The 14,190-nt window shown below is 40.5% G+C and overlaps 1 protein-coding gene across 1 annotated transcript in view; it reads right to left on the bottom strand.

Moving 5' to 3' along the window:
* IPO11 (importin 11) overlaps nt 1-14,190 on the bottom strand; it is a 94,122-nt gene that overhangs the window by 26,470 nt on the left and 53,462 nt on the right. The window contains exons 22-26 of the mRNA XM_054397354.1: nt 8,187-8,266; nt 7,686-7,766; nt 4,119-4,214; nt 1,657-1,770; nt 678-799 (exon numbers count right to left, since the gene is read on the bottom strand). Of these exons, the coding sequence (XP_054253329.1) occupies nt 678-799; nt 1,657-1,770; nt 4,119-4,214; nt 7,686-7,766; nt 8,187-8,266 (493 nt within the window). The remainder of the gene's footprint in view (nt 1-677; nt 800-1,656; nt 1,771-4,118; nt 4,215-7,685; nt 7,767-8,186; nt 8,267-14,190) is intronic.

Below are 14,190 nucleotides of genomic sequence, written 5' to 3'. Positions count from 1 at the left end.
AGCAGACAGAAGAGAAAGTCCAGCCACATCTCTAGCCCCTCTAATCTCCAAAGACCAGCTAGAACACATGGGGATTTATCTCATACTAAATTTTTACTTCACATAATACAACACATTCACTACAAACCTTTGTTTTGTGCATGTGCTCAGCAATGATGATGGCTAGAGAAAAGGTAACAGTAAAAGCTGCTTGCTACAGAAATATACAGCACAAATAAAAAAACCCAAACAAAAAAAACCAACAACCTCACAGCCTTTGATGCCAACTCTTCCACTTAATGCCACAAAGGAGAAAACCAGGACCAAAGTTCATAACTACCCACAACAGAAAAGAAAACTGAACAAATGTTCCCTGGAAGGGACAAGAAAATACTAAAAAGCCAACAACAGCACCTACTTAATCACAGATGAAAGCAGCCAGCTCAGTACTAACACGAAACAGACAAAATACGCAGGGCTGTTTCTTCACTTTTAGTAAATTATATTTTTCATAAAAGAGAAAAAAAGGTTATTATATTGGTATGAAACCAAATAAAAAGTTAATATAATGTTGCAGTAAAATGTTTTCTTGGTGAAAAAAGGCAATAAAACTATTTACACTGGAATATTTATCTGCCAAATTGAAAAATACCTTAAATCATCTTAAATGCCTTTGAAGCATTCTTATATTTGCTTACCTATTCAATGATGGCAGAAGTGAAAGCAATGCCAAAGCAGAAAGTTTTCTTCTTTCTGGCTGAGTGATGTTATCCATTCGATCAACCCACATTTCAATCATGTTACCAAGAATATGGTCCAACTGCAATGGGAAACAACAGTCCTTTTCATTTAAGTCCTTCAGCATATTTATAAAAGAATTTATTTTAATTTTTTTTTGCATGCTGAATGTACTATTCAGCCTGGAAAAGACACCATACAGTTATGTATACCTAACAGAAATAGAAAGCAACAGGTACTTTTATTCTTTTTCCTGTAACAGTGCTTCCAGGTCTGTAATCTGAAAGTTAGAAATTTAATTCATGGACAGAGCACTGATGCAGAACACTGGATTACTCAATTGTTCCTGTAACAATCTAGCATATCAAAAGAATGTGCATTTTCCTTCTGTTTTACCTTTACTTGTGACAAATAAAAAAACCCTTGTCTGTACCAGTTTGAAAATTGTATTATGTCTGAGGCTAAGCAAATTACTAGAATTTCACTTAAAGAAAATAGTAGAATTTTTGCAGTAAGAGAACCTCAGTATCCTCATCAGTAAAACCAGAGCACACTGAACCTGATTCTCCAGAAGCTCAGCGAGGAATTAGGCTGTTATCTCAGGTGCAATACCCATCAAGACAGCACAAGGAAAGAAACTCTTACCCTGCAGTACCATGCAAGCTATAGGTGTCTTTATGTGGCCTATTGTGGGCTGCAGCAGGAGGAGAATTTAGAGATTGTATAAAACTTCTAATGACATGCTGTAAGATAATTGCAGGACATGTAAAACTTGCTACAGGATGTTCAGAAGGAGAATCAGCAAGGGAAAAGGGCTCCTTTCCAATGTGGACTGAGGAGCAACAAGCACAGGAAAAGAAGGAAAAGGTCTTTCAGGTCAAAAGAATGCAGGACTTCCAAATGCAATCCAGCTGAAATAACAAGATGAAAAATCCTTACCTCTTGACCCAATTCACATGCCATTTGGCTCAACAGTAATGAAAAAAACCTTGCATTTTGCAGTAGAACTCTACCCATGATCCCCAGATAAGTAGACATCACCACAGGGTATCTCTGAAACAAAAGTAAGCCACAACAAAGGGGGCTTAGTTTAGTTAAAATACTTAACATGTGTTGCACAAATACATGAAAAATACTTGCATGGTTCCTTTACGTATTATACTTGAAATTGTAAATTAGGAGCCTGTAAGAACACAAGGCTGAGTGAGCAATTGTAACAGTTCCTTGATTCTTATAGGCAATCTTGAACTCAATTTTGCTCAGACAGCCAAAACAACTTGCAAGATTATTTTACTTTGAATCTAAAAACCTGCACTGCATCTTAAGGAATAAAAAGTATATGGTACTGCTGAAAAATTACTTTTGAAGTTGATTATGGTACTAAAATTGAAAACAGTAATTTTGAAGAAGTGTTTATCATTTATGAAGTTGTTGCTGTGCTGAGACAAGCTATAATACATTTGCCAATAACTAATTTGCAAGTGTCTGAAAATTAACTGAATACAGCAATAAGCTTTTATCTTTTGTTATCGTTTTTCAAAGAAACTGCACATTTTTGTATGAAATTCAGTGTCTAACAATATAACACTAAGTATTTTGTGGAACAGCCCATCAGAAAAACAAAATACCAGTGTACACCTGAACACGTTAACTCATATTAATACATTTTTGAATAAGGAACAATGAATTACTAGTATTAAATTACAATTTTAATAATTCACTGTCCAGTTTTGGGTCTTCTTAAAATACAAGCTATTCAAATTCTTTTCAAGATTCTCTATAGCACAAGGTACATTACAAAGTAATATTACTTGGCTTTATCTTGGAAATTTAAATCAGTATTAATGAGACAAAATATTGATATCCAAAGGTCTTTAACTCTGCAAAAACCAAAGCTTTTGATCAAAACTGTCAATAGCACAGAGTATTCCACCCACTGATTTTGTTGATTAAAGCACGTTATTTAATTGTGCCAGTACTGCAACACAGTGAAAGCATACTAGATTTTACTCATTTTTATCCAGTGTGGACATTTGTTGAAGGCAGAAAGAGAAAAGAGATAACTCAAAGACTTTCAAGCAAGCAAAAGTTTAAGGTCCTTTCTATCTCACACAAAGCATTCTCATATCCTTCAGCTCTTCGTATTAGATATGTCAGTCAAAGAAGGTCAAGTCAGTCTTCTCACTGTCTAGTTTGTTTTTCTCTGGTTCAGGTACACTTAAAAAATAGTAGTGCAAGTGTCCTTAAAACACTGCAATAACAACAAAAAAAGCTACACAGGATCTGATTAAGCATAAACACCCCATCAACGCTAATTCTGAAGGAATAGCAGAATAAAATTTGTGTTGTTTTATTAAAACAGAAGATGACAAAATAAACTATGCAAATCACAGGATCACAGGATGTTATGGGTTGGGAGAGACCTCTGGAGATCAAGTCCAACCCCCCTGCAGGACCATAGAATCTAGTGCAGGTCACACAGGAATGCATCCAGATGGATCTTGAAAGTCTCCAGAGAAGACGACTCCACAACCTCTCTGGGGAGCCTGTTCCAGGGCTCACCGTGAAGAAGTTCCTCCTCATGCCGAGGTGGAACCTTCTATATGGAAGTTTATATCCATTGCCCCTTGTCCTATCACAGAGTGCAACAGAGAACAGCCTGTCCTCTCCCTCTTGACACCCAGCCCTCAGATATTTTTAAACACTTACTAAATCCCCTCTCAGTCTTCTCTTCTCCAGACTAGATAGCCCCAGGTCCCTCAGCCTCTTCTCACCGGGCACATGCTCCAGTCCCTTAATCATCCTCATGGCCCTCCATTGGACTCCCTCAACTAGATCCCTGTCTCTCTTGAACTGGGTAGCCCAGAACTAGACGCAATATTCCAGGTGGGGCGTCACCAGGGCAGGGTAGGGGGGGAGAACTTCCCTGGATCTGCTGGACACACTCTTCTTAATGCACCATAGGATATCATTTACACTCTTGGCCCATTGCACAAGGGCACATTGCTGTCCCATGGATAACTTGTTATCCACTAGGACTCCCAGGTCGTTCTCCACAGGGCTGCTCTCCAGCAGATCACCTCCTAACCTGCACTGGTAGAGTTTATTATTCCTTCCCAGGTGTAGGACTCTGCACTTATCCTTGTTGAACCTCATTAGGTTCTTCTTTGTCCAGCTCTCCAGTCTGTCCAAGTCTCGCTGAATGGCCATATAGCCTTCAGATGTATCATAGATGTTGCTTTAACTCATGTTACTATGTTGTGCTTTTAAAATAGTTGCCCATCAGATGCCCTTAAAACAGGACAAAGTGAAACATCAAGGTGAAAACAATGGGCCAGACAACAGAAGGTGTTCTCCTGTTCAAAAGGGAAAGTAGAGAACAGTTGAAGAGTACCTCTTACCTCCCCATCAATAATCCCCTTGAATACTGAAGGCAGAAGCGGTTGAAACATTTGAGGACCCAAACCAGGGTTTACTTTTAGGACATTTTCCACAACCTTAAGAACAAAAGTAAACCAGACAATTAGTAAAGTATATTCTAAAATCTTAAATTAAGCTTAAAAATACATACAATGGTCTACATAAAAAGTTTTAAAAGAATGTTCACCATTAAACACCAGCAAACCCCAAGATTGTTGAAAGTACACTCTAGTGAAATACTCTGCAAACCTGATCTGCATACAGTCCTGATGAAAACTGACATGCCAAGTGAAACCCACCTGGCCAAGCACCTACTCATCACCCTTCTCCTGGCCCTGGCAAAGATAATGAGGTGGTTTGGAAGGAAGTACCTTCAAAAGGGTCCAGGAAAAGCAGCTTGATGAGGTATGTTGGCAGGGAGGAGGTATCAGCAGTTTATGGATTATTTCCATACCTTTGACGGGTCACTTTTTTGATGAATCACTGATTATGACCAACTATCTCTTTGCAGGTACCATAAAGATACCTCTCAAACACTCTTTACAGTCTCCACCTACTTTCACCACACAGGGACTCTACAACGAACTGCTCTGCTGTGCTCCTGTCCAGTTCCCCTTAATTTTTTTTTTTCCTTTTGGAACCTTTTTCCTTTAATTGGTTAAGTTTCATTTAATGCCCTCTATTTCTTGCCTTGGGAGAGATGTTAACCAGTTGATCCTTTCAATGCCTCCCAGTTTTCTGCACTATTAATACATTGTCATATGAAGATGAAAATAACTGTTGCCTCCACTCATGTTTTCCCACTACTGAAAGTTTCACTAACTCATTTTATCCTTATAAAGAATCTTTTTTAACCTTTTATTATCTGTCTGAAAATTAGAAGATCAAGTCACAATATGCCTCAGCAATCTTGCATAAATCAAGTCCATTCATTTATTATTCTAATGACAATTTTCAAACCAGACAAAATTGTTTGTAAGAAAATATTTCAAAGAACACTCCTGTGTTTCTGTTGAAAACATTTATCTTAGGGCTTTTTTCTTTAACAAGTCCACATAGATAGCAATGCTTGACAAAACATTTTCCTTTCTGTAACAATGCTTACATGGATTCATAGCTCAGTTATCCCTCCAGAAGCACACAGGCATACTAGGAAAATGTTCAAACGATACTGGTCAATGCATGTGGCTAACGCATTTGGGAGCCAAGTGGATAAATCATACTATAGTAGGAGCATCATTCCATTTTAAAAGCTGCCACCATCTATTGATAGAGAGGAATTGATACTACATGCTAGCACTACAGCCTTTAAGCTCCCCACAGGAGGACTACCATTCTGTCTCGATATTCTGCAAACAGTTGTGCAATCCAGCAAAGCAGTAGGTGGGATCTATTTTTTTTCCTCTACTGCATTTATAATGAACTAATTCAAGTCCCAGTTTTTATACACAACACAGTTCCAGTTAGTGCCACAGCGAGAAATGTTAAGTAGTAGTACACTACAGTTAGGGTTCAACTGTCTTTCAGGGAATACAATGACTTAATTCCCTGAAATTCTTTAAAAAGCACATTTACAGTATCATGCTTAGTGTTTCAAAAACTTAACATCTTTCCTAATGCAATTTAATGTTTGTGCAGAAACGGTGGGGGTTTGAAAAACCTCTATTTGCTATCACGCTTATGTCATGCCAACCCTAAAACAGAAGTGTTGGCTGGTACAAAGCATCACAGAACCTGTAGTTGAGATTGTAACACAAGAGGCTTCCTGTTTCCTGTTGTGGGGTTTTGGTATTTTCTGCTGGGCTGGCTGTGGGCTTAGAGGGAGCTAAGAAGGGGTTGTTTTATGGCCAGCTTCTGCTACTGCTTCTATTTCTGCTTTCTGTGAAATAGTTAAAATAATTGTACAATGTACTATTTTCATTAAACTCCTTATCTCAACCCAGGGCTTTCTGTGTTACTTCCCCTCCCAAACATGGCAGAGGGTAGGGCTTCCTAGTCAGATTGGGCTGTCTTAAACCAGGACAACACAGTAGCAAAGGTGTGGCCTCATCAGGGCTGAGTACAGGGGCATGATTACTTCCCTACTCCGGCTGGCCACACTATTCCTGATACAGAGCAGGACGCTGTTGGCCTTGGCTCCTCACATGTGCTTCTGGCTCATGTTCTGGCTTGCTGCCAACCAAGATCCCTCAGGCCCTTTTCTGCAAGGCAGTTTCCCAGGCCCTCTCCCCCAAACCTTTAGCATTCCATAGCACTCTTGTGACCCAGCTGCAGGACCTGGCACTTGGCCTGTCCAGCAGAGCCTTCTTACCCTCTGGCTGATAAATAGTCCCACACAAGCTGGTGTCATCTGCAAACTCACTGAGGCTGCACTGGATCCCTTCATCCACATCACTGATGAAGGTATTAAACAAGACCGGCCCAAAAAAACCTAAGCCCTGGGCAACATTACTTGTGACCAGCTGCCAACTGGATTTAACTCCATTCACCACCACTCTTTGGGCTCAGACATCCAGACAGTTTTCTATGCAGTGACACATCCAGCCATCCAAGCCTTGAACAGACAGGAAAACACTGTGGGAGACAGTGTTAAATGCTTTACTGAAGTCCAAATAATCAACATCTGCAGCCTTTCCCTCATCCACTAAGCAGATTACCTTGTAGAAGAAGCTCAAGTTGCTCTAGCAGAACCTACCCTTCATGAACCCATGCTAACTGGGTCTGATCACCCTGTTGCTCTGCACATGTCATGGATTTAGCCAATTAAATCTGCTGCATAATGGCACACAAGACAATCTGCTCCATAACCTTCCCTGGCACCAAGGTCTGACTGACAGGACATAGTTCCTTGGGGCCCCCATTTCAGACCTTCTTGTAAATGGGTGTCACATTTGCCAATCTTGAATCTGCTGGGACCTTGTGGGTTAGCCAGGACTACTGATATATGATGGAAAGCAGCTTGGTGAGCTTTCTGCAGCTTCCATGAGTCCATTGATAGGCAAAGATTAATGAATGTACTTTTACCCAACATGTGTTAGTATTATACATAGCATTATATTCACAAGTCACTGATTGGTTATCTGTTAAGTGTGCTGTTGCTTGGCTGTAGAACAAACTATTTTCATAAAGATCCAAGCCCTCAATCACCTTTTCCTAGCAATCTAGAAAATAATCAAATGGGAAAGACATTATGGCCTCTAAATCTATCGATACAAAGAGGACTCAGATTAGGTTAGAACTAATTTATCTAAGGTTAATACTTGGTGCAGCTCCAAAGCAATAAAAACATTGAAGGCTATGCTAACCTTCTCTTGGAAAAATTAGTATTTAAAAATAAAAAACACATCTATATATACCGGCTCTATGCACACATTGTTTAAATGTGTGGTTCAACATACCACTGACTCCAGTGTTAATGTATGACAAATAAGCTTTTTTTTCCCTACATGTTCTACCACTACATACTTGAAAATACATCTGTAACCTGACAAAACACTTGCAAAAATAACAGAGCTGAGTATGTGGGTATTATTTTTATAAAACTCTACCTTTAAAACCTGAACTTGACCTTCAGTAGTTATGTCCCTCAAAAGTTCACAAAACGACCGGCATAAGTCAGCAGCATACATCTGAAACGGAATCACAAGCAATGTTTATATCTATGTACATACTTTTTAAACAATCAATCTCCATTAATTTTCTCACGAAAAAGGTGTGAGAATAAAGTATGGCATTCCTTGGTCAATTCCTGCTAGAATTTATGATAATATTTTAACATGGTAGGTTAGAGGAGCTATTACTACACCGCATAAAACTTTTTTAGGTACCAAAGTATGAAATCAATCCACAAAACATTACTTCTAAATAACAACCTCTCTAAATCTGATTTGAGTGCCTACCATGTGCTTTAAAGAGCTAGCATTAGAACAATATGCTCGTATACACATGAATGAATAAAAATACAAACGTATTTTCCAATATGAGAAAAATGTAGTCTGCCAGTAAAGAACTAAGGTGCCAGTAAGAATCTTTACATAATGGTAACATACCTGTAAAAATTCAGATGATGATAAGAAAATATATGCATTGATAATTTTAAAGCAATTTTTGAGGTTTTCCGAACTCAGCTCTGGAAAAAAGGAAATCACAATTCAGAACCTCATCACCAAACTGAAGTAAAACTAAAACAATTCACTTCCTAAATGCCTTTATCCTCACACAGCTTTTAAGTGTCAGATGCCTACAAACAGAAAAAAAAAAGTCAGTACCACTCAGGTTCTGTCATCCTGCCAGAGATAGTAACAAAAGAGGGATGATAACAGCTCTCATGTTCTCAACAGAAGCACAAAAAAAAATTCCCATGACTTCAAATACAATGCTAAGATTTTTAAAAGTGAAGTTTTGGATGTGATAGAGGGCTACAAAGATAAAGATGGAATAAATGAAACACTCGCTGAAAAGACCTGCAATTACTGATAAAAGATCTCTCTCACACGGTTGAGTGAATGCTGAATAGAAAGTGAAATAAAGACTGTGGTTCTGTTCTTCTGAATTCAGTGCTACCCCAAATGGCACTGAGCTTTTGAACTGAAACACACTGAGCTTTTGGCCATACCTTGAGTATTTCAGTAAGGAAAGCATATCCATTTAAGAGATGGATACAGAAAGGATTTCGTACACAGCAGCAGTTTCAGGAGTGAAAAAAGACATGTCCTCAGGGAGTACCTGTAAGACCGTTTTCAAAAAAGAAATCACCCTGGAACATCTCACCACACAATTCAGAGTAAAACAAGAGGTTGCAAAGTTTCATGTGGAGATTGATACTAGTGCAGAAAGACAATAGCCCTTGTTGTTTGAAAGCAAAACAAGACCATAAAATCTCAAAGGACTTGCTAAATCTTCTTAAAACTGGTTTGGGAAACAAGATTGTTCTTGGTTCAAGTAAGTGGAACTCTTCTCCGCTACCTTTAACTAATATGCCAATAAAACCATCACAGAGAGTCAACAGGAAAATACATTAACCTAAGTTTTAAATACAATTTCTTACCAGATTAAACCAAAACAAGCAGCTGACTAAGACCTGCTATGTCTTACACAGCTTACATAACTGCAACCTGTATGCAAGTGTGGCTTGCATCTATATAGAAAAACCTCAAAAAATATTACCATAACAGAAACTATGGCTGGTTTTCCATTTAACATGTAAAAAATTCCAGAGAGTTTTAGTAGTTTCTCTTCTTTTCCCTCCTATTAGAATGAGCATTAATGCTTCCATTGTCTGACATGACCATCAGAGAGTTTTGAATACAGGACCACTTTCATCTCAGTGCTTGCAAAGATCATGTCTTGATATCACATACATTAAAAATTTAAATATCTAGAAAAGGAATTATTTTTCAGCTGTCTATCCAACATCCTCATCAAAAGATTCCAATGTATCTGTAGTTAGCTAGGATACTAGCAATGTTACACATTTTTTGAAGTTACTCCACTCTCCTTAAAAGTCTGCAGTATTTTTCTTACTGGATACACCATAATTTACGTTTCAGACACTCATGCAGTAGACAAACTGTAAAGACATGGTCATACAAGCGTCAAGTGCTACCAAACACTCCACAGCTTCCCATTCTGTGATTCCTAATACATAAGTATAGTGTGAGTAGCATAACCAGAAGAATCAAGCTGTGCCACGGGAGGTTTAGGCTGGACATTAGCAAAGATTTTTTTCATAGAAAGGGCTGTCATGCACTGGAACAGGCTGCCAGGGAAGTAGTTGAGTCACCATCCCTGGACATGTTTAAAAGCCATATGGATCTGGTGCTTGGGGACATAGTGTAGTGACAGATTTGGTGGAATGGGTGAAGTGGCTGGAATTGATGACCTCCGAGGTCCTTTCTGGCTTGGATAATTCTGATTCTATGTCTATGTTGTGTGCGGATACTGTCCAACCAGATTCTCCTGATGTAAACAGAAGAAAAATGCAGGCAAAGTGTATATCAAAGTAGTTTCCACTTGCTGGCAAAAAGTGCACCATTTTGGCCTATAGCAGTCAAAATTTTTGATTGATATGAAATTCAGAAAGCAAGTTTCTCAGAAAAATGTTCAAGAAGTAAAGTAGTACCAGAAGTCCATCTATGTTACTATGTTACATCAGCTGCTGTGCTTTTGCCACTGACCACCATCCCTGACAAAAAAACCCAACTTGACAAAAATGAGTTTGAAACCTCACCTCAAGGAAAACCTACCTAGCATAACTGTACTACTTTGCTCTACCCAGCATGATACAACAGCTTTCATTTTTCAGCATAGGTGTGATGGTTTGAAACTGTCTTTTTAATTTTTCCTTGCAAAGTTCAGAACAGAGAAAGTGAAAGAATGTAAATAAGTCACTATTGGGCGTAAGAAAGCAAAATAACGATTGTTCTAAATACTTCCATTGGATAGATAGAAATGTTTAAGAACTATTACCCAAAACAAAGTGGGCACACTCTGCACATTCTGCATTCTGCAGTGGGGGCAGTTGCTGGGCTGTCTGGTTGCTGTTTCTTCTTCTCTTCTGGCTGAAGATAACACACTGATCTTGGCAGCTAAGTTAACAACTTTCTGCTCTAACTAAACTCTGCTTCTCTGTCCAGGGGGATCTGGGGGGGAAGCTCCTGGGAGAGGGAGGCCCCTTTGGGAGGGTCCCCTTGGGGGGAAGCAAAGGGAGATCGGTTGTGCTTTTCTGTTGATTGTATATATTTGTAAATGTTGTGAATTTTGTATATTTGTACATATTCATTGCATTTCATCTGCTTGTAAATACAGCTTTTCATTTGCTTCCAGACTGGGCTAGCCTGGTTATTGTCGGTGGGTGGGGAATTTCAGCTCACACCAACACACTTTTTATTTTTGGCGCTCCAACTCGGGGCTCGATTGCTTGTATGATTTATTCCTGCTCAGATTAGGAAGCAAAATGAAGCTGTTTTGGATTTTGAGTAATTTTATTTCCTCTGTTATCAGTGTGATTGTCTACAGATGGGCTCTTTCCTGCATGATAGACAAGATTGTGAGATATGTGGCATATAAGTCGTTTCTTTGGGTTAAGAACAAGTTACTGAATGCTGTTGAATTCTGTTGTGGTCTTATTGGGCTTAGAAGATATGGTAACTCAACTATGAATCTGCTAGCAGACACATTTGAGTTTGTTACTCCTCTTACAACTACAGAGGGTCTTTGGAACCAGTGGTACCCTAGATATCTTGCGCTAGCCTTAATTTTGTTGTTTCTTGGAATAATCATATGGCTGCTGATAGCACTGCGTCAAGAAAGACGTAAGGCTACTCACTCTTCCGACCTGCGTAGATGTAAGAGGAAACATAGAAAAGCTCAGAGAGGTTCGGAATTGGTTTCTGATTCTGATTACGGTGACCAGGAAATCACAGTTCAGGTTTGTGAGAAAGCTGCCGATAGTTTTGACTCAGAGCCAGCAGCAGTAGCTGCGGGACCTTTGCCAGAATCTGAGATAACAGACTCGGGTACACAGGCAGACATAGTTACACAGACAGACTCGATTACACAGACAGAGAGGGGTACACGGGCAGAGAGGGGTACACAAACAGACACAGCTGCACAGAGAGAAATGGATGCGCAGACAGACATGGTTACACAGAGAGAAATGGTTGTGCAGACAGACATAGTTACACAGAGAGAAATGGCTGCGCAGACAGACATAGCTGTGCAGGCAGACGCCATTAACGAGGCACAGTCTCCTCCTCCTCCCTCTGCTGCCCAGACGGACGCAGCAGTGGCTGCAGGATCTCAAAGCACACCTCCTGCCAACCCTGCACAGACTCCCTCTGCTCCTGCTAACCCTGCACAAAATTCCTCCACTCCCTCCAACTCTGCTGTGAATGTGAAAGCCAATCCAGTAAATTTGGTGGCCACTGTAAGCAGAAAGCGTAAAGGAGCTACAGGAGGAGATGCAGATGCTGCAGGATATGGTGCAGATGGAGATGAGGGTCCTTCTACTCAGGGTCCCTCTGTTAAGAAAGATCCTTCTGGTGAGGAAGAGAAGGTTAGCCTTAAAACTCTGGCAGACCTTTTGAGACCCCACATGGATGATGGAGATGTAGACCCTGCTGAATTAGCAACTGCAGGCAGAGCCTCTGAAGTCAAGGAAATTCAACGGAGGATTACAACAGGATTATGGGGACAGCGACCTCAGGATGATGATGAGGATGAGGATGACATACAGTCAGCTAATGCACCCAGACAGGAAATTAGACATGTGAGGAAGGATTACATCAGAGGAGATAATGAGCCAGTCCTGTCTTGGCTAACCAGGTGTTTTGATATGGGAGCCCCAGCATTGGTGGTAGGCGACAAGTCGGCCTCTCAATTGGGGATGCTCTCAAAGGATACAGGCATAGACAGGCATCTAGGCAAGTGCATTGGTAAAGCTTCTCTGTGGGCACGCCTCCTACTGGCAGTCTCGCTGAGGTACCCCAGCAGAGATGATTTACCATGGAACCCTAAGCCTTGGACCAAAATAGATGAGGGAATCAAGCGTCTGAGAGAATTTGCTGTGAGAGAAATAATATATGGAGATCATAAGACTCTGAATCCTGATGAAATTCCTATTGGAACAAGCCTTGCAAAAAGCTCATTAAGCTTGCTCCTCCTAATTATGCTACTATTCTGGCAAGCAGGATTGTGGCAAGAAATTATGGTGGAGTGCCTCCCACTGTTGGCCATTTCACTGACCAAATGAGGCAATTGGAGGATAGTCTTGCACGTACTTCTTTGGTTTCAGCCACTGAAACTTTGTCTGGAGAAATAAAGAATTGCATGAAAGAGCTGAAGGAGGAACTTAAAACCTCCATATCCAACTTGATGAAGGGGGATGATTCTGATTCCTCTTCCTCCAGATGGATACAAGTTTCAGCTGTCAGAAACAGACGCGCTCCAAGGAGGCCATTCCAAAATAGGTCAAACCAAAACAGACAGCAGAGGCAATCACGTGGCAGTATCTGGATAACTCTGCGTGATCAGTTTGGTGAGAACATGAACAGATGGGATGGTCAACCAACTTCTGATCTTTTCAAGAGGTTACGGGAGCTGCAGAGGGGCAGATCCCAAGGTAGCAATACCAGGAGGGTAGCTGTCGCTTCCTCAGTTTCCCAGAACAACTCTGATAGCTCCAACAGTGATCCTAATTCTGGTGCTGGACGTTGTGCCAGCTGTACATGTGGAGGTAATCCCCACCATTAGGGGTGCCCTGCCTTCCGCCAGGGGGAGGTAAGGGATAATGGAGATAACAGAATCTATTGGGATGTGTACATCCAGTGGCCTGGCACTTCAAAATTTCAGAAGTACAGGGCCTTGGTTGACACAGGAGCTCAGTGCACCATAATACCATCAAATTATCAAGGGGGAGAATCTATAACTACTCAGGGAGTCACTGGTGGATCTCAAGAGTTGTTTAAGATAGAGGTTGACATAAGTTTAACTGGGAAGCAGTGGAAGAAACATACTATTGTAACAGGACCTAATGCACCTTGTATTTTGGGAATTGACTTTCTGAGAGAAGGGCGTTTTAAAGACCCTAAGGGTTACAAATGGGCTTTTGGAATAGCAACTGTAGAAATTGATGGAGGGAAATTGAAGTTGTCCATTAGACCTGAGCTTTCAGATGAATCTGCAGTTGTGGGACAACATGAGATAGAGGATGTAAAGCTGCCGGTTGCTTCTCAAACTGTGCATCACAGACAATACAGAACCAACCGTGACTCTTTGGTGCCCATTCAAAACTTGATTCGTCAGTTGGAGAGTCAGAAGGTCATCAGCAAAACTCATTCACCTTTCAACAGTCCAATCTGGCCTGTGAGAAAGCAGAATGGAGAGTGGCGTCTGACAGTTGATTTCCGTGCCTTGAATGAAGTAACTCCACCCATGAGTGCAGCTGTACCAGACATGATGGAACTCCAATATGAGCTGGAATCCAAGCAGGCCAAATGGTATGCTACCATAGACATTGCTAATGCTTTCTTCTCTATTCCCATAGCAGAGGAA

The sequence above is a fragment of the Indicator indicator genome, chromosome Z, assembly GCF_027791375.1.
Source record: "Indicator indicator isolate 239-I01 chromosome Z, UM_Iind_1.1, whole genome shotgun sequence".
Taxonomy (NCBI): domain Eukaryota; kingdom Metazoa; phylum Chordata; class Aves; order Piciformes; family Indicatoridae; genus Indicator; species Indicator indicator.
The sequence above is the reverse complement of the archived record's forward strand: the minus strand, read 5'-3'. Positions and strand labels throughout refer to the sequence as shown.